Genomic DNA, 25,051 nt, shown 5'->3' with positions numbered 1-25,051 from the left:
TACTTCTCAGAAGCCAATGTACTACATTTTACCCCACTCAGTGCTTATGCTGGCTAGGTAAAGACTACATAAGATGATAATTATATAGCTAACATTTATTATTAAGAATAGTCTTGGCCTATCATACAAGAATAAGACCTACCAAGAACTGACCGTGGATGATAAAATGAACATAAAATACAAACATGAGCAAGCCATCATACTTACAGTTTAAGGAAGAGAGAAGAAAGTACTACTGAAACAGATGAAGCAGCCATTGCAGCAGATCCCATCCAGGGCTGCAAAACCAAACCAATGGGCATAAAAACTCCTAGGAAACAAGTTTGGATTAGTTAGAGCAGTCAGTACTAAACAGATTACTAATGTGTTTCTAATACATATATACAAATCATTTCCTTGTTTGGTATTTATTCAGCATTTTATCCTTCTGTTAGTGGAGATTTATGTCACTGCCAATTTTTCACTAACAGGGTATTTCTGTGAACATTCTTGTACATGTCTACCTGTGCATGTGCTTGAGAATTTCTCTAAGGTACATACCTAGATGTGAAACTGTTGGATTATAACATGGGCACATCCTCAATTTTAGGGGGATGTTCCTCAGTTGTTCTCCAAAGTGGCTGTACCAGATCACAATCCCACCAATCATGTATGAGTTCATGTTCTACAAACTCATCCACACTTGTTTTGTTTCCTTTTGTTTGTTTGTTTTCAGTAGGCTCCACACCCAGCATGGAGCCCAATGTGGGGACTGAACTCACAACCCTGAGATCAAGACTGAGCTGAGATCAAGAATCTGACACTTAACAGAGTCACTCAGGTACCACACCACACTTGGTTTGGATAGACATTTTAACATTTGTTTATATGATAAGGATAAGATAGACTTATTGTACTTTTAACTTTTTATGTGTTTATATTTTTCTACTTTTTCTACAGTTATCATATATTACTTGCATAATTTTAAAAATCATTTGTTCCATGAATTAATCTCTATGGACTGTTCTTTTACTTTTTGTGCCCCTGTTTATTTTTTTAATTTTTTTTAATGTTTTTACTTATTTTTGAGACAGAGAGAGACAGAGCATGAGCAGGAGAGAGAGAGGGAGACACAGAATCCGAAGCAGGCTCCAGGCTCTGAGCTGTCAGCAGTGAGCCTGACACGGGGCTTGAACTCACGGACTGTGAGATCATGACCTGAGCTGCAGTAGGTTGCTTAACTGACTGAGCCACCCAGGCACCCCTGTGCCCCTGTTTATAAACAGCATTTGTGTGTCCCTGTTTATAAACAGCTTTATAATTGTTCTTCCATCATTTCATGTCCTTCTTTGGCTCTCAAACCAGAGAGAACAAGAAGAAAGTGATAACTACTTCTCTTCTGTTATTACTAACTCCTATCAAGTCCCTAAGTACAAGACATTATCCAGTGCTTACTTAAAAATTCTAAATTACTTTTCCTTGGTCATATTCCTTTAATCAATATCTCTTTCTCTCTCTCTCTCAATCTCTCTCTCTCTCTCTCTCTCTCTCTCTCCCTCTCCTGGTACCCAAACTTAAAAAAACAAAACAAAACGTGTTCGCTATTAGAATGCTAAGTGAGGAGCAAAAAATTCTCTGTATGCTATAATTATACCTATGTAACAAGACACAAAACTGATGCAAAGTAAAAAAGACTGGAAGGAAAGACACTAAAACGCTAACAGTAGTTGTGTTTGAGTAGTGAGATTAAAAGTAAATTTGTTATCCAGCAAAAAATAAGTAAATAAATACAGTACAAGTATAAACATGAATAAATATAAATGTGAGAGAGCATATGGAGAAAGAGATAAAGCAATGTAGTAAATAAAGTATTATTAACTGGTGAATTTAAATGAAGACTATACAGGTTTTCATTGTATCTTTTTTCCTTCTTATATATACCTTTTAAATCTTTTTCAAAAAATTTTTTAATGTTTATTTATTTAGAGAGCAAGGCAGCGTGTGTGAGGGGCAGAGAGAGAAGGAGAGAGAGAATCCCAAGCAGGCTCCATGCTGTCAGAGCAGAGCCCAACACAGGGCTCAATCTCACATACCGTGAGATCATGACCTGAGCCGAAACCAAGAGTCAGACACTTAACTGACTGAGCCACCCAAGTGCTCCTTTGAAATTTTTTTAAATATAAAGTTGGGAGGGGAAAATAAAGTAAATTAAAATAAACCTGTCAGAATGCTTTTACATTTTAGGCTGTGATGAACATTGCTTGAAATTATCATTATTGAAGTTTTTTTTTTTTGTTTTAATTTTTTTTTTAACGTTTATTTATTTTTGAGACAGAGAGAGACAGAGCATGAACGGGGGAGGGTCAGAGAGAGAGGGAGACACAGAATCGGAAACAGGCTCCAGGCTCTGAGCCATCAGCCCAGAGCCCGACGCGGGGCTCGAACTCACGGACCGCGAGATCGTGACCTGGCTGAAGTCGGACGCTTAACCGACTGTGCCACCCAGGCGCCCTCATTATTGATGTTAATATTACCTCTCACCATACCAGGAGGCTACATATAAAAATTGAGCTCAACACTGGGTATTGTATGTACGTGATGAATCACTGAATTCTATTCCTAAAACCAATACTGCACTGTAGGTTAACTAACTAGAATTTTAAATAAAAATTTGAAAAGGAAAAAACTGAGCTCAAAACTAGTAATAAGACTGAAGCTTCCAATATGATAGGTCTCTAATGACTTCAGAGGAAAAGCAATACTAGTTAATAGTCACATACCAGCAGCTATGGGAATTCCAACTAGATTATAAATTAGAGCGAAAACAAAATTTATCCGAATCCTCTTGACTGTCTTCCTTGATAAGTCAATACTTGCCACTACATCCAGAAGATCATTCTGAGAACAGAAATATTTGTGATATTAGTGAGAGACTTTAACTTAACTAGTACTTTTGTATTTGATACTGTGATTTTGCAGATGATGTATACCTTAGGGTAGGTAATAAATCTTAAATATTATAAATCTTAAATATATAATTTAACTATAAATCTGAAATATTGCTAAAAATTTCAGTCAGCCTTGGAAGATGTTTTTCAGGACTTTTTCTCAGGGGTCTAGAAAACACTTCTTGCATTGTATGATGCTATGTGCATTATATCCCTTAAAATAATCTCAGCAAGTGTTTGTTGAAGATAATTTTATTATAAGCATATTCCCCAATCTTATGCTTTACTTTAGAAGCTTGTCATTCTCATTTGCTTTGCTGGATTGAGAAAGTCTGAAAGTAATTAGTATGACTTCTCATACTCCCATCTTCAATTCTCCGTCTCAATGGCTGGGAGCACAGGAATTAGAAAGAATTGTTCTATTCCATATACTTTATGACACTATCCCTGACCAGGTAGAGCAGTATCACAGACCTCAATGTTCAGGCCACAGGACTTACCCTTATTAAAACCACATCAGCTGCTTCAATGGCTACATCTGTACCTGTGCCAATGGCAATTCCAACATTAGCCATTGCCAGAGCTGGAGAGTCATTGATTCCATCTCCTACCATTGCAACCTGTTTCCCCTCCTCCTGAAGTTGCTTCACCTTAGCAACCTTATGAGAAGGGAGAACTTCAGCAAACACCTTAGTAATGCCAACCTACATGAGGAAAAATAAACTCAATTCATTTCAAGAAATATTACTAGTACCTGAAATAGAATGCAGCAATAGTGACCCATCAGTTTCTACCCACCAGATGTCCCAAATTGCAAAAATTGGTAGTATCTAGTGATAGTAAGGATATAGAGAAATCAGCTCTCATATGCACTCTTGGTGAGCGTGTAAACAGTTATCATGTTTTTGGAGGGCATTTGGCAGCATCTATCAAAGTGCACACATCATTTAATTCAGCAATTCCACTTCTAGCTATATTCTGGACATACTTATACATGTATAAAAATATTTATGTTTGACTTCCAGGGAAGATGGCAAAGTGGGGGGATCCTGGGCTAACCTCATCCCATAGATGCAACCTGGGTCATCCACAGTGATGTGGCTGATCCAGAGAACAGCATAGGGTCTGACAGAACAGACTGCCACAGTTAGGTAAAAAGAAAGGGCCATGTTGAGGAATGTGTGGAGAGGGAGATACAGTCCAGAGCCAGGTGGACTCGTGGGACAGTCTGTGGGAGGGAGGGGTGCAGTGAGTCTGGAGCGGGAAGAGAGGAACAGCCCCCTACATCAGGTGCCCTGGGCACAGGGGCCTGCACAGGGAAGGCAGGTTCTCATAGAGTTTTGAGAACCAGAGGGGCCAGGCTTTGTAAGTTCTTACAATCAGTGGGTCTAGAAACCTGGAATTTTAAAAATTTTAAAAATCAGCTGGTTCAGCTCTGGGAGAGCCAGTGGGCAATAGGAAACTGAGTCTTCCCACTTAAAGAGACAGCACAACAAACAACCCCACTGAGATACAGCATAGAAGCAGCAGTTTGAAAAACGCCTGGGATATACAGGAAGGAGATTTGTGTACTATAGAGGCAGAGACCTTTGGGAGACTTCTCTAAGAACAAAAGAACCAGCAGGCAGCATTTCCCTCCCCTGGCCCCAGCCTAGATATACAAACACCTGTGGTAACCAGTGCAGTGCCAACTCTCTCCCTGCCGCTATGCCGTTCTGCAGATCCACTCCCTCCAACTTGGCCAGATGCAGAAGTTTTCCCTGGAGGCTACAGGTCCCTTCCCACAGCAGGCCAGCACAGACCATTCTGGAACCCCAGGCCCTGCCCCCACTTTCTCATGCACACCTGCCCCCTCCAATATGCCATTGGCCGGAGCCCATCCAAAGCAGTGCCACAAGCCTGGCAGTGTGCAAGCAGCCCCAATAGGGGGTCAGAACCACTACACAGTGACTCCAGTCCCAGACAGAGGGGAAGATAACCACACACACCAGTCCAACTCATAGGGTCAGATGGCAGGCTCCGCTCACCAAAAAAAGCTTCTCAGGGGACAACACAGGGAGAGCACCCTGTAGTTCAGTGGTACTGCATCTCTGGCAAAAACCTGGTCTGACTCAACTCATGCCCAAGGTGGCCCCAGACTGGCCCACTAAGACCACAAGGACCAAACCTTTCCCACCAACAGGCAAAGAAAGCCACTGCAGACAAGTGAACTGAAGGCAAACGTGGCTCAGCCAAAATAATCCGGTGCACACAACACACATAGGAGACATCCCTGAGTGCCAGGTTCTAGTGAACAGGGGACACTGCACTGCAGGCCATTACTTTCAAGATCAGGTGACATGGCTGACTTTCCTAACACAGAGAAACAGACACAGAGAGTTAGACAAAATGAAGGGACAGAGGAATATACCACAAAATGAAAAAAAAGGACAAAATCACAGGAAGAGAGCTAAATGAAATGAAAATAATACGCCTGATAGATAATTTAAAGTAATAGGCATAAGGATAGTCACTGCACTTGAGAAAACAGTGGAGACTTCAGTGTAACTGTCAACAAAGAGATAGGAAACATAAAAAGGAAGCAAAAGGAGATGGAGAACTCAGTAACTGAAATTAAAAATATACTAGAGGGGCACATGAATGGCTCAGTCAGTTAAGTGTCCAACTTGGTTTTGGCTCAGGTCATGATCTCACAGTTTTGTGAGTTCGAGCCCCACAACAGGCTCCACAACTGCCAGTGCCAGTGCAGATCCTTCTTGGGATTCCATTTCCCTCTCTCTCTCTCTCTCTCTCTCTCTCTGCCCCTCCCCTACTCATGCTGACTCTGTCTCTCTCAAAATGAATAAATAAATATTTTTTAAAAATTTAAAAAACATACTAGAGAGAACAAACAGGAGAGTATAGGAAGCAGAACAACAGATCAATGACCTCAAGAAGAGAGTAATGGAAAGCAATCAAGGTGAACAGGATAGAGAAAAAAGTAATAAAAAATGAAAATAGACTAAGGGAACATAGCAATGCCATCATGAGTAATAACATTCACATGATAGGGATCCCAGAAGAAGAAAAAAGAAAATAGGGCAGAAAATTTGTTTGAAGAAATAACAGCTGAAAACATCCCTAATCTGGGGAAGGAAAGAGAAATTCAGATCCAGGAGGCACAGAGAAGCCCCAACAAAACTGACCCAAGAAGGCCCACAACAAGACAGAGTATTTAAAATGGTAAAAGGGGGTGATAAAGGGAGAATTTTAAAAGCAGTAAGAGAAAACAGGTATATGCAAGGGAAACCCAAAAGGCTATCAGCAGATTTTTCAGAAGAAATTTTGCAGGCCAGAAGGGACTGGCATGATACAATCAAAGTGCTAAAGGAAAAAAACCTGCAACAAAGAATACTCTTTCCAGCAAGGCTATTATTCAGAACAGAAGGAGAAATAGAGTTCCCCAGACAAACAAAAGTTAAAGTAATTCATTACCACTAACCCAGTCTTATAAGAAATCTTAGAGTAGACTCACTGAGTGAAAAGGAAAGACCATAAGTAAGAGTAAGAAAAGTAGGAAGCACAAAAGCAGTAAAATTAAGTATATCTACAAAAATTTGTCAAGGGATTCACAAAATAGAAGGATGTAAAGCAAGGCACCATATACCTAAAAAATAGGGGAGAGGAGTAAAAACTGGCTTCAAACTTAAGCAACCATCGGCTTAATACAGACTGATATATGCATATAATGTTATATATAAACCTAATGTTAATAACAAATCAAAAATCAGTAATAGATATGCACAAACTAAAAAGAAAGGAATCCAAGTATGTCCCTAAAACAAGCCAGAAAACCATAAGAGAAAAAAGCAACAAAACAAAGGAAGAGAGAACTGCAAAAAACCATAAAACAAGTAACAAAATGGTAACAAGTATATACCTATCAATAATTACTTCGAATGTAAATGGACTAAACGTTTCAGTCAAAAGACACTGGGTGAATGGGTTAAAAAGTAAGACCCATATATGTGCTACAAGACTCATTTCAGACCTAAAGACACATGCAGATTGAAAGTGAGGTATGGAAAAACATTTATCATACAAAAGGAAGTGAAAACAAAGTCAGGGTAGCAATACTTGTATAGGACAAAATAGACTTTAAAGTAAAGATTGTAACAAGAGACAAAGAAGAGCACTATATAATCATAAAAGGAACAACCTAACAGGATGTAAAAATTGTAAATATCTATGCACCCAACATGAGAGAACCAAAATACATAAAGCAACTAATAAGAAACATGAAGGAAGTAATTAATAGTAATACTAGTAAGGGGACTTCACCACTCCACTTCCATCAATGGATACATCATCCAAACTGAAAACCAACAAGGAAATAGTGGCTTTAAAGGACACATTGGACCAGATCTAACAGATATAGTCAGAACATTCCAACCTAAAACAGCAGAATACACACTCTTTTCATGTGCACACAGAATTTTCTCCAGAATAGATCACATGTTCGGCCACAAAACAAATCTCAACAAATTCAAAAAGACTGAAGTCATACCACGCATCTGTTCCAACCACAATGCTATGAAACTAGAAGTCAACCACAAGAAAAAACCTGGAAAGACTAAATAACATGCTACTAAACAATGAATGGATATATCCTGAATTCAAAGAGGAAATCAAAACATACATGGAGACAAATGAAAACAAAATGGCCAAAATCTTTGGGATGCAGCAAAAGCTGTTTTAAAAGGGAAGTTTACACCAAAACAGGTCTACCTCAAGAAGCAAGAAAAATCTCAAATAATTAACCAAACCTTACACAAAAAGGGGCTAGAAAAAGAACAAACAAAATCCAAAACCAGAGAAAGAATTATATAATAATGTTAGGTCAGAAATAAGTAAAATACAAACTAAAAGCAATCAATGAAACCAGGAGCCAGTTCTTTGAAGAGATCAACAAAAGTGATAAACATTTAGCCAGACGCATCAAAATATCTATCTATCTATCTATCTATCTATAGGACTCGAGGCACTTGGCTCAGTCAGAAGAGCATGTGACTCTTGATCTCAGGACTGTGAGTTCCAGTCCCATGTTGGGAGTAGAGACTACATACCTACCCACCTACCTACCTACCTACATACATAAACTTAAAAAAATAAGATTAAATAAAGAATATTTTAAAAAATAGTACTCAAATAATCAAAATGAGAAATGAAAGAGGAGAAATAACAACAAATACCACAGAAATACATAGGATTATAAAAGAATGTTATGAGAAATTATATGCTAACAAATTGGACAACCCACAAGAAATGCATAAATTCCTAAAAACATATAACCTCCCAAAATTGAGTAAGGAAGAAAATAAAATTTGAAAAGACTGATTACCAACAATGAAAATAGAATCAATTGATCAAAAAACTCCAAACAAATAAAAGTCCAGGGCCAGATGGCCTCACAGAATTCTACCAAACATTTAGAGAAGAGGTAATACCTATTCTTCTAAAACTGTTCCAAAAATATAGAAAAGGAATAAAAACTTCCAAATGAGTTCGATGAGGCCAGCATTACTCTAATATCAAAATCAGACAAAGACACTACAATAAAAGAGAACTACATGCCAATTCTCTGATGAACACAGATGAAAAAGTCCTCAACAAAATATTAGCAAACCAAAGCCAACAATACATTTAAAAAAATCACTCACCAAAACCAAGTGGGATTTATTCCCAGGATGCAACAAGAGTGGTTCAATATTTATAAATCAATTAATGTGATACATTACATAACAAAAGAAAGGATAAAAACCATATGATCATTTCAGTAGATGTAGAAAAACCATTTAACAAAGTACAACATCAATTCACGATAAAAACTTTCAACAAAGTAGGTTTAGAGGAAACATATCTCAACATAAAAAAAGCCATATATGAAAAACCCACAGCTAACATCATCCTCAGTGGTGAAAAACTGAGATCTTTTCTCCTAAGGTCAAAAACAAAACAAGGATGTCCTCTCTCACCACATTTATTCAACATAGTACTAGAAGTCCTAGCCACAGCAGTCAAACAACACAAAGACCTAAGAGACATCCAAATTGGTATGAAAGAAGTAAAACTTTCACTATTTGCAGATGAAATCATACTATATATAGAAAGCCCTAAGGATGCCACCCAAAAACCACTAGAACTGATAAGGGAATTCAGTAAAGTCACAGGATACAAAATCAATACACAGAAATCCATTGCATTTCTAAACATTAATTATGAAGTAGCAGAAAAGGAAATTAAGAAAACAATACCATTTACAATTACACCAAAAATAATGAAATACATAGGAATAAACTTAACCAAGGAGGTGAAAGACTTGTATTCTGAAAACTATAAAACACTGATGAAAGACATCAAAGATGACATAAACAAATCAGAAGATATTCCTTACTCATGTGTTAGAAGAACAAATATTGTTAAAATGTGCATACTACCCAAAGCAATATACAGAATTAATGCAATCTCTATCAAAATATCAACAGCATTTTTCATAGAACTAGAACAAATAATCTTAAGATTTGCATGGAACCACCAAAGACCCAAAGCTACCTTGAAAAAAGAACAAAACTGGAGGCATCACAATCCCAGATTTCAAGATATACTACAAACATGTAGTAATAAACAGTATGGTACTGGCACAAAAACAGACACATATATCAATGGGACAGAACAGAAAATCCAGAAATGGACCCAGAACTATATGGTCAACTAATCTTCGACAAAACAGGAAAGAATATCTGAAGGAAAAAAGTCTCTTAAACAAATGGTGTTGGGAAAACTAGACAGCAACATGCAAAAGAATGAAAGTGGACCACTTTCTTACACCATAATAAAACTCAAAATGAATGAAAGACCAAAATGTGAGACAAGAAACCACCAAAATCCTAGAGGAGAAAACAGGCAACAACATCTTTGACCTCTGCTGCAGCAACTTCTTACTTGACATGTCTCTGGAGGCAAGGGAAACAAAAGCAAAAATAAACTACTGGGACAACATCAAAATAAAAAGCTTCTGCAGAGCAAAGGAAACAATCAACAAAACTAAAAGGTAACCTATGGAATGAGAGAAGATATTTGCACAGGACATATATGATAAAGGGTTAGTATCAAAATATAGAAAGAACTTATAAAACTCAAGACCTAAAAAACAAACAATCCAATTTAAAAGTGGGCAGAAGACATATAAAGACATTTCTCCAAAGAAGACAGATGGCCAACAAACACATGAAAAGATGCTCTACATTACTCAACATCAGGGAAATGCAAATCAAAACCATAATGAGATATCACCTCACACCTTCCAGAATGACTAAAATAAAAAACTCAAGAAACAACAGATATTGGCAAGGATGTGAAGAAAAAGGAACCCTCATGCACCACTGGTGAATGCAAACTGGTGCAGCCATTGTGGAAGACAGTATGGAGATTCATCAAATAATTAAAAATAGAATTACCATTTGATCCAGTAATTCCACTACTGGGTATTTACACAAATAATATGAAAACACAAATTCAAAAAGATAAATGCACTGCTATGTTTCTTGCAGCATTATTTATAATAGCCAAGATATGGAAGCAGCCCATGTCCATTGATAGATGAATGGATAAAGAAAATGTGGTGTGTATACACACACACACACACACACACACACACATATATATATATACAAACATATATACATACATACATACATACAGTGGTATATTACTCAGCCATAAAAGGAATGAAATCTTGCCATTTGCAACATCATGGATGGACCTAGAGGGTATGATGCTAAGTGAAATAATTCATCCAGAGAAAGATCAATACCACATGATTTCACTCATGTGTATAATTTAAGAAACAAAACAAATAAACAAGGAAAGACAGAGACAAACCAAAAACCAGACTCTTAATTATAGAGAACAAACTAATGGCTACTAGACGGGAGTTAGGTGAGGGGATGGATAAAATAGGTGAAGGGGCATACACTTACCATGATTAGCACTGAGTAATGTATACAACTGTTGAATCACTATGTTGTACACCTGAGTCTAATATAACACTATATGTTAACTATACTGGAACTACAATACAATTAAAAAAAATAAATACAAAATGAAAGCACTGTGAAAACCACCACCCCCTAAAAAAAAAGATGTATATCTAAGGATGTGCATTACTGCCCTGTTTGTAACAACAAAATTTTCAAAATCACCTAAATACCCATCATGAGAGGAATGGTTAAGTAAATTATGACACATTCCTACCATGGGATTCCATGTAGTAATTTTGAAAGAATAAAATAATTTTGTTTTTTCAGATATGGATAAAGCTCCAAGGAATGTATTTTGTTACCAAAAAAAAAAAGTGCTGGGGCACCTGGGTGGCGTTAAGTGTCTGACTCTTGATTTCGGCTCAGGTCACGATCTCACAGTCGTGAGATCGAGCCCCATGTCAGACTCCGCACTGAGTGAAGCCTGCTTTGGATTCTGTGTCTCCCTCTCTCTCTGCCCCTCTCCCCCACCCCTGTGCATGCGAACACACTCTCAAAATAAATAAAAATAAACACTTAAAAAAAGCGCAAAGGGCTGAATGAACAATCTGTAGAAAAATGATGTAATTTATGTTGAAAATACCAGAACTATACATTCGTATATGAACACACATGCATGTGAAAAAGTTGGGGTAGGGGGTGCCTGGATGGCTCAGTTGGTTGAACGTCTGACTTCAGCTCAGGTCATGATCTCACAGCTCGTGAGTTTGAGCCCCATGTCAGGCTCTGTGCTAACCGCTCAGAGCCTGGAGCCTGCTTCAGATTCTGTGTCTCCCTCTCTCTCTGCCGCTAACCCACTTGCATTCTGTCTCTGTCTCTCTCAAAAACAAATAAACATTAAAAAAAAGTTTTAAAAAAAAGTGGGGGTAGGACTGGACAGGGAGTTTGGGAAAAGGGTAACTTAAACTTTTTGATTTATATCCTTCTGCATTAAATTTTTTTTTAATTTTTTTTTATTTTTGAGAGAGAGAGAGACAGACACAGCATGAGTGGGGGAGGGGCAGAGAGAGAGGGAGACACAGAATCCAAAGCAGGCTCCAGGCACAGAGCCCAACACAGGGCTTGAACTCACAAACAGCAAGATCATGACCTGAGCCAAAGTCGGATGCTTAACTGACTGAGCTACGCAGGTGCCCCTCCCCCAAATTTTTTAATGTTTATTTATTTTGGGGGGGGGGGAGAGAGAGAGAGAGAGAGAAAGAGAGAGAATGAGCAGGGGAAGGGCAGAGAGAGAGGCAGACAGAGAATCCAAAGCAGGCTCCAAGCTCCAGGCTCCAAGCTGTCAGCACAGAGTCTGATGCAGGGCTCGAACTCACCAACTGTGAGATCATGACTTGAGCTGAAGTTGGATGTTTAACCGAATGAGCCACCCAGGCACCCCTCCTCCTGCATTTTTTATATAAGAATGTTTCCATATATTACTTGTGTTATTTAATAGAAGAGGGGAGAAGGCATTCTGAAATAGAAAAGACTAATGTGAGAAAAGTTCTGCAGGTAAGGCAAATGTGGGGGTCAGTAGCAGAAAACTATGTCAAAGTGGTGCATTAGGAGATGGTTCCACCAGTGATGTTCAGGATGGACTAGAGAAGGAAGTGCCTGGAGCTATTGCTGTATTTTAGACATGAGAGATTGAGCACCTGGCTTAGTGATTGAGCCTGGCTTAGGCTGGCAACACTGGTAAAGAGTATAAGTAAAATTTCAAAGGAAGTATCAACAGAAACTAGTGTATGGTGTCACTGAAGCACCTCATGGATTAGGTAAATGGCTTTTTAGTAACACACAAAGACCAAAGTCCTTCCCACACAGCATGCTAATTGTTCTTTAAGGAATCAGATATGGATACTCAGTGATAAGGAAAACAATAGGTCATATGATTTTTTTAGCACTTGAAAGCAAGAAACAAAATGTATATGAAGAATTAGAAGTTACTACATACCACCACCCCAACAACTATGTAAATCAATTACCTGAGAAGCAATAGATCTAGCTGTTTTACTGTTGTCTCCAGTCATCAGAACTACTTCTAAGCCCATGGATTTCAAAATATGGACAGCCAATTCTGCTTCAGGCTTCACTGTATCAGCAATAGCAATCAAGCCACACAGCTCATCTAATAAAGGAGCACCAGAAAATAAGAGAGTTTGGAATATGGTGAAAGCATAATAATATTCTAACTTAAAATCTGAGAAAGAAATTAATTTTGTTAAGTAAAATTGTTCAGGGCTTAGCTTAACTCAAAATGTCTCCAAGCCCACACAGACTGTATTCCACCAAACTTGCAACAAACTTCCATATTTAGGTGTGAAAATTTCAGAGTGACATAGGGATTATTAATGAAGGTAGTAATATGAAATGAAAGTAGAATAGAAAATGAAAAGAGAGACCTTACTGGATACTAAAAGACTCTTTCTTTCCTTTGAGAAGTACTGGCCAATAGCCCCCAAACACTTTAGTTCATTTAAAGGCAAATGAAACTGAAAACTAATACTTTTTTTTTTTCTTTTTAAGGTGAAAGGGGAGAATTGAGACAAACTGCCATTTTATAACTGGGGGAAAGAAATCACTGCAAGTAATTATTTTATTTTATTTATTTTATTTTCTTTTAAAAACAAAAGTAAATAGTATTTTATGCTTCTTCCTAGACCTAGTTAAGGTCATAGTTAAGATACTGCCTTCATACTTAGCAAGGATTATAAATGTTGACTAATTAATCTTACAGCTAGAAATTTTCCCTGAGAAATAATTTAACAAAAGAAAGCACCTAAAACCTCAAAGATGTTCATCGTAGTGTTATGTATAATAACGAAATATTAGGAATAGCTTAAATTTCCAACAAGGGAATGATTTAATTATAGTATATAATAAATTATGCAGAATTAAAATTGGAAAATATTTATGAATACAGCAAATGAAAAAGAAAAATAAAATAGTATGTGTACAAGGAATTTTAACTTTTATTCAACTTTATTGAGGTAAAATATATATGCAAAATAACCCATTTAAAAATGGTATATATGTACTAATGTTATAATTCTGTACATATATATTACACACACACACACCAAAAACCAGAAATGGAATACATGCAATTAAAATGGACACTGAGTTAGGATGATAAGATTATAGATATTATTGTATTTTGCTATTACTCTAATGCTATGTTATTTTTAGGTCTTAAAAAATCCTTGATTATTTTTTTAAAACATAGGTTAGACTATAGAGGAAATTAATAAAGCCAGGTAAATGCATGAGAATTCTAAATTAATCAGTAACAATTATGTATTGCTAACATTTTCACTTTTCATTTAGGCTGCTTCTGAATAACCCTCAAGTTCAGAAGTCTCTCAAATATATACGTAAAATAACTGAGATCACAAAATTGAGTCATCATGTACTTAGGAAAATCTTACCATCAACGGCCACCAATACAGCAGTCCGACCTTTTCTCTCATGTTCAGTCATGGAATCATCTACATCATTATTAATAACAAAACCATTTCTAATCATCCATTCCCGGTTACCAATGAGGACTTTGTACTGTTGAGCATTAAGAGCATCTGAATAAAGTACAGAAATAGCATTTAGTGAGCTTGTTTATTATTTATAACATGCTATGAGGCACATTCTTCCTGTCTAACCTTACATAGTCGCTATGTTGTATTTTTGGTAGACCACAGCCTACAACAGTGATTTCCAAATTTTCAAGGAATATACTCTGCTCTTCCTTGCCTTTGGGCCTTTGCACATATTGCTGCCTCCACCTGGAAAGTCCTTACCCCTCCTCCCCAATTATCAAATTCCATCATATTCTTCAAGAGCCAGTTCAAATGTTACTTTCTTGGGGCACCTGGGTGGCTCAGTCAGTTAAGCGTCCAACTTCGGCTCAGGTCATGATCTCACGTTTCGTGGTTTCGAGCTCCAGCTCTGTGCTGACAGCTCAGAGCCTGGAGATTACTTCGGATTCTGTGTCTCCTTCTCTCTCTGCCCTTCCCCTGTTTACACTCTGTCTCTCTCTCTCTGTCTCTCAAAATAAAGAAACATTGGGGCGCCTGGGTGGCTCAGTCGGTTGAGCGTCTGACTTCGGCTCAAGTCATCATCTCACGGTTTGTGAGTTCGAGCCCTGCATTGGGCTCTGTGCTGACAGCTCGAAGCCTGGAGCCTGCTTCGGATTCTGTGTCTCCTTCTCTCTCTGCCCATCCCCCACTTGTGCTCTGTCTCTCAAAAATAAATAAATAAATGTAAAAAAATAAACATTAAAAAAAATTTTAATGTTACTTTCTTGATGAAGACTTCCCTTTGATCTTCCACACAACTGAATTAAATTCAAAATATTTATTGTGCATCATCAGCTGAATATGGTTGTATGAAATCATACAACCATACTGATGTCTCATTTTAAACACGTGACCACTAACTTTATGCAAGTCCTTAGAGTTGTCTGGCAACTCTATACTTCCCTAGTCTATACATTCTCCATTCCTTCTCCTTCTAGAGGGCTATTTTATACCTTCTCTTCTCCCATTCTCATATATGGCCAAATATCTGCTTCCTACTTCAGAAAGAATTAAAAGCAATCACAAGAGAACTTCTACAAGCTCTCACTGCCACATCTAACCACCCACTGTGCCTGTGTACACACTAATCTACCTTCCCTTCTGTTAATATAAACTGCCCCTGCTCCTCTTTAAGGCCAACCTTTCCAGTTATGCACTAGACTTCCTTCCTTTGCTTATTCTAGAACATCTCCCCAACAATCCTCTCCTCTTCCTCTTGCATAATCTAATATTCTATCTCTGTTCCACACAGTCCTATCTTTAAAATAACAAAATCTCCCTTGATCTCACCTACCTCTTTACCACTGCCCCAATTTTCTGCTTCTACACACAGCAAAACTTCTTGGAAGTATTGTCTCTATTGACTATATTCAATTCATATCTTCCCATTCTCTTGTGAACCCACTCCAGTAAAACTTTCATCTCTACTACTCCAAAGAATTGTTCACAGAGAACATCAGTGACCTTTACTTTAATAAACCTAATGGCTAATTCTTAGTCCTCATCTTACTTGGCCTGTTAGCAGCATCTAACAGAGGAGATCACTCCCTCATTCTTATAAGTTACCTCCTTACTCACCACTTCTTTTCAATCTTCTTTGCTGATCTCCCTGACCTCCTAACCTATAGTATTGCAGAGCTCAATCCTTAAAACATTTAAGTAATCTGTACACCCAGTGTGGGCCTCAAACTCATGACCCCAATCATATGGTCTTCTAACTGAGCCAGTCAGGCACCCTGGATTTTAAATTAATTTTAAATACTCACATGTAACAAGTGGCTATCTTATTGAATGGCACAGATATTTAAGTGGATGACTCCCAAATCTGTCTCCAACCTAGTCTGTTTCCTTGAACTCCAGACTTGTGCAGCCAACTGCTTACCTGTTATTTCCATTTATATGGCATTTCCACTTTAATAACTAATAGGTACTCATATTTAACATGTAAACAACTGATCTCCTGATCAGTTTTCCTCAATATTGCCTTTCCAATGGTCTTCTCCATTTTACTTAAATGGTAAGTTCATCCTTCTGGATCATTTAGGCCACAAACCTGGGCATAATTTTTGACTCCTGTTTCTCTCATACCCCATATTCAATCTGTGAGGAAATCTCAGCCAGCTCTCCCTTTAAGACACATTGAGTATATGACCACTCTTTATGACCTCTACTGTTATCACATTGGTCCAAACCACTATTATCTCTCACCTGGATTATGGAAACACCCTACTACTCATCTCCCTGCTTCTGCCTTTCTCCCCATTCCCCTAACAGTGTATTTTTATCAGGGCAGCCAGTGTAACACTTTTAAAACATTAAGTCAGATTCTGTCATTCCCAGACACTAAACTCTCCAATGGTTTCCCATCTCAAGGGTAAACACCAAAATTCTTTCAATGTCCTTACACAATCTAGTCCTATACTACTCTCTAACCTCATCTCTTACCCCCTTCCCACTCATTTACTCTGCTCTAGGCACACTGTTCTCCTTGCTGTTCATCAAACTAGTTTAGCACATGAGGCTTCTGTACCTAACATCCCTCCTGCTTGGAATGCTCTTGTCACAGATATTCACATAGCTTTCTCTCTCCCCCTTGTCAGGTTTTTGGTCCAGCACCAACATCTCAATGAGGCCTACCCTGATCATCCTATATAAAATAGGATCCAATACTCACAGCATTTTCTATACCCCTTTACTTTATTTTCCTCTACAGCACTATCTCTATCAGACATACAATATTTTCTTATTTATTTGCTCACTGTTTTGTGTTGTCCCACCAGGAATATAAGATCCAAGAGACAGTGACTTTGTCACTGCTGATTCTTTAGTGTCTTGAACAGTGTTTAACAAAAGGTGTCAAATGAACAAAATTACTATGTGTCAGTATGCTTGATACTGGAAGTTCACAGACAAATAATAAATTGTAGTTTGGTAGAATCAGGCAGGTAAATAAAGTATTATCATGCAGTGCGCCTAGTACAAAAACAGAGATTCAGTACAGTTACAACTCAAAAAGAAGAGCAAATATCTCTGCCTATCCATGTCAGTTAGCGAAGGCTTCACTGAAGAGAGATGTGAGCTGAGTCCTGAAAGATGAAAATAAGTTCATGAGGTAGATGCCACTGTGGACAAGGACATTACCCAGAGAAAACAGTAAATGAAATGACTTAATAAGCATGAAATGACACAATGTAAAAAGGAACTGTAAGTAGTTCCATATGAATGGAACACAGACTACATGGAGGTCAGTAGAAAAAGTCAAAATGGGTGGTGCAGGGAGGCAGGAGACATATCATGGGGAACAGACCCAGAAAGACTGGTCTTTGTCCCACAGGAGACAGCCAGTAAAGCCAGGATCCTGAACAGAATTGCATGGATAGGGTTTAAGATACATGCATACCTCCAAAACATAAATTTTCTGAGGGGTGTGTACAGCTTTCATCATATACCTCCAAAGGTTCACGATTCAAAAATAAGTTACAAGCCCCTATAATAAAAGGCATTAGTCAGAAAGTTATATAATCATATTTGTGTGTTAGCAAAATCACTCAAGCACAAATGGGTAGGGAGGTGCTAGAACACTTAGGTGGGTATGTCATGTTTTGGGGCAGATGGACAGACCAACCAGAAACTCAGGAAAACAGGCTTTGGCTAAAGATGTGACTTTTGGAGTGGTAGGAGAAATATATAGGTGGCACAACAAGCAATAGACATGAATGAGATTGTACAGAGAGAGTATACAAAATGAGAAAAATAAAAAGAACAAAACCCTGAGGATACCCAACATTTGAGAGCAGGAGAAAAGAGGAAACAGAGGAGGATTGGAAGCAACAGCCAGGTAGGTGAGAGGACAACCTAGAGAGAGAATGGTCATGAAATTAAAAGAAGAAAGAGCTTTAGGAAGGAAAAAGTGGTCAACATTCTCAAATGCCTTTGGCATTTGAGGTCACGCAGGATGTAGACTGAGAAGAGATCACTGGAGTGGGTACTAAATAGAGTCATCAATGCACTAAGAAAAAACAGTTTCAGTAGTATGGATGGGGCAGAAGGCAGGTTGTGCAATGAATAAGTGAATTCAGCAAACCTAGACTACTCTTTCTAGAAGCTTAGATATAAAGGAAAAGAAAGGATGCAATCTAGAAGGGATTACAGTGATATTGATGGAAGAAATGTTTATATGTTTAGGAGAAGGAGCTAGTACAGAGAGTTGGAAAATAAAGAAACAATGGGATGTAATCGAGTAAGGTTCCTGAAGAATCAAGAGAGGGTGGGATCTAGAGCGAAGATGATGGGATTCATTATGCAAGATGAGGGATACCTCTTCCCCTGAAAAAAGGGATCATTCTGGGCAAAAAGTTGAAAGAACAAATGACAGAACTGCAGGGATGAGCACTGGATGTTGTGTGTAAGCGATGAACCACGGGAATCTACCCCCAAAACCAAGAGCACCCTGTACACACTGTATGTTAGCCAACTTGACAATAAATTATATTAAAATAAAAATAAATTTTTTTCTATGTGAAAAATAAACCAGATAATTTGCTTAGGGAACTAGGAAGAAGGCCACAGTACCTCGTGAAAGATAGAAAAGGGTAAGAGTAGCTGTGCTAAGAAATGAAAGATAAAACAGATGAACATAAGGGAAGGGAAACAAAAATAACATAAAAACAGGGAGGGGGACAAACCATAACAGACTCTTAAATATGGAGAACAAACAGGGTTACTGGAGAGGTTGTGGGAGGGGGGATGGGTTAAATGGGTAAGGGGCATTAAGGAATCTACTCCTGAAATCATTGTTGCACTATATGCTAATTTGGATGTAAATTAAAAAAATAAAATTAAAAAAAAGAAATGAAAGATAGCTGAACTAAGATGGAAGATCAGTTAAGGCTAGAATTCATCACTCTATATAGTAGAATAAAGGAGAACAGTTGGGAAATGTTCTCAAGTAACAAGTGAAGTGATCAGGCCTATGGTAAAATTATTTGACGGAATGAAACCGTGATGCCAATTTTTGTTTCTTATCTAACCGTTTAGGATTATAAAGTTAGACATCTGTTAATATCTGTCCCATAATTGGTACTATGAAGAAAATTAGCTTGGTGGCTCAGTTGGTGAAGCATCTGACTCTTGATTTCGGCTCAGGTCATGATCTCATGGTTCGTGAGATCAAGCCTCATGTTGGGCTCCCCACTGACACCACAAAGCCTGCTTGGGATTCTCTCTCCACCCCCCCCACCCCTCCCCCTCTCATGCACATGCGTGCTCTTTCTCTCTCAAAATAAATACATAAACTTAAAAAGAAAAGAAAAGAAGATGAGCTTACTTGAGAGCTGGGCATCAATAATCATGGAAGATGAAGTTGATGACTGTTCATTATTTGCGCCAATTTGAACCAGGGATGCATTTTTAATATTATTTTCCTCTATCCTCCAGTTATTCTTATGTAGCAAGCCTTCAATATTGATGACTTTACAGCTAATACCACAGCCTGGCACAACCTGGAAATCTACACAGGTACCCAAGGTTTCAGTGTCCAGCTCCTAACAAATAGAAACAGAAGGATTTCTTCTGCTGTTCTAATAATTCAAAGTCATCAATAGCATGATCAAAGACTTCTCCTGGTTAATTCTAAATGTTTACACATATACTACATGCCTGTTTAATTCTAAATGTTTAGAACAAAACCTCAGAATTGTTTACTTTAACACCACTCTCTAAAATTTATACCAAGTTTAGAGAAAGAAAACAAAAGTTTTACCAATATTCTCTGTCCTTTCCAGTAGAAAATTACAAGTTAAATATTTAATTCCATTGTCAAGTCAGATTTTCTATTCAGTACAGGGCAAAGGGTAACAAAGAACAGGGTCTTTAGTTACCAGAATGCCTTGCTAGTATGATTCTGTGTCCTTAGTAAGCCAAAGAATTTTGGTGGTCATCATTGTTTCCTGGCTTTTTATATCTTCATCCTCTCTGTTGTTTGGTTTGGGTGTAAAGAAGCCAGGTCAGTAATAGTAAATTGGTAAAAAGGAAAGAAAAAATAAAGAAATGGCAACACCAATGGTAGCAATTGCCACATCATAACTGTAAAATTATGTGAGATAATTTACAAAGAACTTATGCAAATCAATGAAAAAAAGGTAAACAATCCTATGAAAAAATAGGCAAAGGATACAAACAGGTCACAGAAAAAGAAATTCAAATGACCAATGAAAAGATGCTCAACCTTATTCATAATTATGGGAAAGCAAAGCAAACCAACAATAAGTAAATATTTTTTATTTATTAAATTGGAAAAAATAAAGTCATAACGTGGGGAAATGAGCACTAATAATTTTTGGTGAAGGTATAAACTCGTACAACCCCTCATGTGGGTATTAGTAATATTTGTTATGGGGGCACTGGTAATATTCACCAATATTTAACTGCATGTATCCTTTGACTTAGCAATTGCATTGATAGGCATTTAACATAAAGATAAACTTGCAAAAGCTAACATGAATGTTAACTGTACATTGTAGGAAACAAAAACCCAATTATACAGTAGAATATAATATAGCCATTAAACATAATGAGGCAGATTTATATGTCTTAATATGGAAAAATCACTTAATAAAATAAAAAAAACAAAGTACCAAAGATTGGTCACTGTGAACTTTCTATGTAAAATCTAAAAAGGAATATAGTATGTGAATTGTATCTGTATAAAGCTGCTACAGTAGTACCCCCACCCACCCACAGTTTCACTTTCCTTGGTTTCAGTTACCCGTGGTCAACTATGGTCTGGAAGCAGATGATCTTCTTTCAGACATAGCATCAGGAGGCCAATTATAGCCTCATGCTGTGTTGCAATGCCTACATCATTCACCTCACTTCACCGCATCACATAGGCATTTTATCACCTCACATCATCACAGGAAGGGGGAGTACAGTACAATAAGTTATTGAGAGAGAGAGACAGAGAGACAGAGAGAGACAGAGAGAGGGAGGGAGAGAGGGAGGGAAACTACATTCACATAACTTTTATTACAGTTATATAATTATTCTATTATTGTTGTTGTTAATCTCTTACTGTGACTAATTTATAAATTAAACTTTATCATAGCTATGTATGTATAGAAGAAAACATGGTATATACAGGGTTCAGTACTCTGCAGTTTCAAGCATCCACTCAAGGTCTTGGAACATATCCCCTGCAGATAAGGGGAGACCACTGTATTTTAAAAGAATATTAACAGGTTAACACTTGTTAAATTTTGGTGAGGAATTATGAAAAGGGGCAGAGAATGAGGCTTTCCTTTTTCATTATGTAACTCTCTGAACTACCTGAATTTCCTACCATAAATATGCATTCTACTTTAATTTTTTAGTCCAACAGGAGTTATCTGTGCGATAAAATTATAGTTAATTTCTGTTTTCATCTTTATACTCTTCTGTATGAAGAAACTAAGACATATTGTAAAATACAATGAGAAAATACAAGTCTCTCTATCCTCCTACCAACTATATATGTAAATCATAGTCAAAAGCCAGTTTGGATTTGGTCTGGGTGATTCCTGTAGAAGATGACTACATTAATAAGCAAAAGAAAAATTGTACCTGTTTGCAGTACTTCGTTATGGCTGCTCCTAGAGGGTGTTCACTGTTACTTTCAGCAGTTCCCACGATGGCCAGGATCTTATTACGTGATATTCTGTTACTTTCAACTAGAACCTTTACTTGATTCACTATAGGAGTTCCATGGGTAATGGTTCCAGTCTTATCAAACACCACTACCTTTACCTGTAGGAAAATTAAAATACACTGCACCTATCTGACTTGATAATCCTTAATATCACGTTTCTAGAAATGAGAAAAAGGTTTACTTTGACGTATTAATATTTTGTTTCTTAATAAATTGACCTTTGACTTAATTGGAGTTAAACTCTCTTTAGGTGAACAAAAGTAAGGAATAATAAGGGAAAAATACTCTTAGTTACATCTAATAGCCCTTCTGTGCAAATATTCAACTATACTGCGAATATATGTTAAACAACTAGAAATAATTGTTAAGAGTTGACTGTTAATAAGTAATTAAGAGATGACTCCGTGCCTCCAGGGAGGGAAGGGCTTTCAATACTAATGAATTATAGAACTGTAGTGACAATCTAGGCAGTAGTCATAGAATTACAAGAGAAAGGTAAGTAATTAAGTTGGAAACGAGCACCAGACAAGACCTGCTGGTTTGCTTTGACTTTATTGGGTCCTGATGAGAAGCTTGGTCTGAGAATAGACAGCTCAGGGAAACAATGAGGGAAACTGAGCCCAGACAGGGAAAAGGAAGAATCTGGAATTAGAGAACACAGTCACCCCACAGTAACTTTGGAATATGAACCTTGAAAAATGAATAGCTTGAGGAACCAAGATGAAAAGAGATATGACAACTAAATACAAAGCATAATTCTGAACAAGAGAAAAAATAGCTATAAAGAATATTACTGAAACAACTGAGAAACTGGAAGATGGACTATAGGTTAGATAACAGTATTATATCAATGCCAATTTCTTGATTTTGATATCTGTACTGTGATCATTTAAGAGAATGTCCTTGTTCTTAGGAAAGGAGCCTGATATCTGCAGTAAAGCATATATAGTTCTTTATACTATTCTTTCAATTCTTCTTTAAATTTGAAATTATATCAAAGTAAATAAAAAATTACTATAAAAATTAATACATTGTATTGACTGGTTAGATGAGGTTCCAAATCTGTTCTAAGCTGTGTTCTGTGTTTACTACATGTATCTGTATAATAAGAACATATTAGAAGGAACACAGTTTTTAGTTTAAGTCAAGTAGCCTTGATTGAAATTGTTAAGGAAATCCTAATATGAGAGAGATGAGGAAAAAGATTATATTCCTGAAGTCATGGCTGCAAACTATCAACAACTGGCAAAGGCAAAGAAACTTCAATGCAACTATAAGCACTATCTCACACTGAAGAACACAAACACGGAGTCACATATAAAATAGCATTAATAGACTTGGGCAAATTTTCCTGGGCAAATATTTCTTCAGTCTTCCTGTCTTAAAGACATTTCTAGTCTGAAATGGGAAAGGACTCCAAGTTTTCCACATCAGGGTCTTCTCTAAGACAGCAGGCCTAAAGTGGTTTTAGAGATTGTATAGAACTAAGGCCAATCTAGAACAGAACCAAAATAACACCTTTCCTATCTCAGCCCTCAGGATAGTCCCAGAAGAGGCTCAGCTTATGGACCATATGCAAATAATTTAGGATTCTGTTTCTCGATAGGGGTGCTATTGTCAGTTTGGATGGGACAATTCTTAGTTCTGGGAACTATCTTACCTTATGAGCCATCTCCAGTGGCTCGCCACCTTTGATTAGTATGCCATTTTGAGCACCTACTCCTGTACCCACCATCACAGCAGTTGGAGTGGCTAGTCCCAGTGAACAGGGGCACGCAATACACAGAACTGTGATAGAGGCTTGGAAAGCAAAGCGTATTATCGTTTCTGTTCGAGAGATACTTCTGTTATATCCCTTTAGAAGAAAGGCATGAATTTTGGTTATTGATCTAGAGCTGTATAAAACAAAAGGAACAAAGCTTAACTCTATTTAAATATAACCACAATTTTCAAATCACACATAATCCTACTTAGCTACCAACATATACATTTTGGTTACTAGTAAGAAAACACTCATTTTGTTCTTGTATGAATAAAATAAATTGTGATACTACATGTAAACAAGTCATAGTCCTAAAATCAGGATTTCAATTTTGCTGATTCCAGAGTTATAAACTATGTAGTCAATCTGAAGAACATGAAAGTCAGCTTTCTTTCCTCCATATTGAGAATGAGTGTTTTTATTAGGGATTTTCAAAAAAGAGCTGGGACCTAATTCTCAGCAAATTTGATCCTGAACAAAGAGAAATCTGAATCTGTGTATACTAAGACCATAAATCTCCCTTTCACTCTATACTTTAAAGACAATGGAAAAAATCACCCAGCATACAATGGGAGCTTAATCCTATTTCAGTAAAATTCTTTTGAACATTAACAGTGTGAACTGAGTATATTGGGTGGTATAGCTCTTAGCAACACTGAATATTTGCTTGTGTGAGTAAATACAATTGAGAGTATTAGGGGAAAACTCCTAAAATTCCTAAGAGATACACATTCCAAAATACTTCCCAGCAATCCTCGTGTTCATTGAGCAATTAACCAATGTGAATCATTTTTTAAAATTTTATATTATACTAATGACCATATCATGAAGTAGATACATAGTGTTTATGATTCTACCTGTTCTTTTTTTTTTTTACATTCATAATTTTTATCTCAAAACAAAGAACCACGGTAACATTATAATATAAAATCTATTTGGAAATATTCAGAATCTGGTCACTGAGAAATGGGAATACTTCCACACTGCATTACTGCCAACCCACTGTTTTTGAGGAGCCAAAAGCACAAGTGCAATTAGAAGTCACA

General features: G+C 37.2%; 1 protein-coding gene across 8 annotated transcripts in view; it reads right to left on the bottom strand.

Annotated features, from left to right (window-relative positions):
* The window catches only part of ATP7A (ATPase copper transporting alpha), a 189,782-nt gene that overhangs the window by 3,616 nt on the left and 161,115 nt on the right, over nucleotides 1-25,051 (bottom strand). For 4 of the 8 annotated variants that reach the window (XM_045472927.1, XM_045472931.1, XM_045472926.1 and 1 more), the window contains 9 exons: nucleotides 23,904-24,098; nucleotides 22,159-22,341; nucleotides 19,886-20,102; nucleotides 17,960-18,046; nucleotides 14,416-14,562; nucleotides 12,973-13,115; nucleotides 3,428-3,631; nucleotides 2,760-2,877; nucleotides 208-310 (listed from right to left, as the gene is read on the bottom strand). In XM_045472927.1, the coding sequence (XP_045328883.1) occupies nucleotides 208-310; nucleotides 2,760-2,877; nucleotides 3,428-3,631; nucleotides 12,973-13,115; nucleotides 14,416-14,562; nucleotides 17,960-18,046; nucleotides 19,886-20,102; nucleotides 22,159-22,341; nucleotides 23,904-24,098 (1,397 nt within the window). The remainder of the gene's footprint in view (nucleotides 1-207; nucleotides 311-2,759; nucleotides 2,878-3,427; nucleotides 3,632-12,972; nucleotides 13,116-14,415; nucleotides 14,563-17,959; nucleotides 18,047-19,885; nucleotides 20,103-22,158; nucleotides 22,342-23,903; nucleotides 24,099-25,051) is intronic. The other 4 variants (XM_045472928.1, XM_045472933.1, XM_045472930.1 and 1 more) reach the window with 3 other exon arrangements.

Source organism: Leopardus geoffroyi, chromosome X (assembly GCF_018350155.1).
Source record: "Leopardus geoffroyi isolate Oge1 chromosome X, O.geoffroyi_Oge1_pat1.0, whole genome shotgun sequence".
Taxonomy (NCBI): Eukaryota; Metazoa; Chordata; class Mammalia; order Carnivora; family Felidae; genus Leopardus; species Leopardus geoffroyi.
Note: the sequence above shows the minus strand (reverse complement) of the source record. Positions and strands in the feature narration are given on the sequence as shown.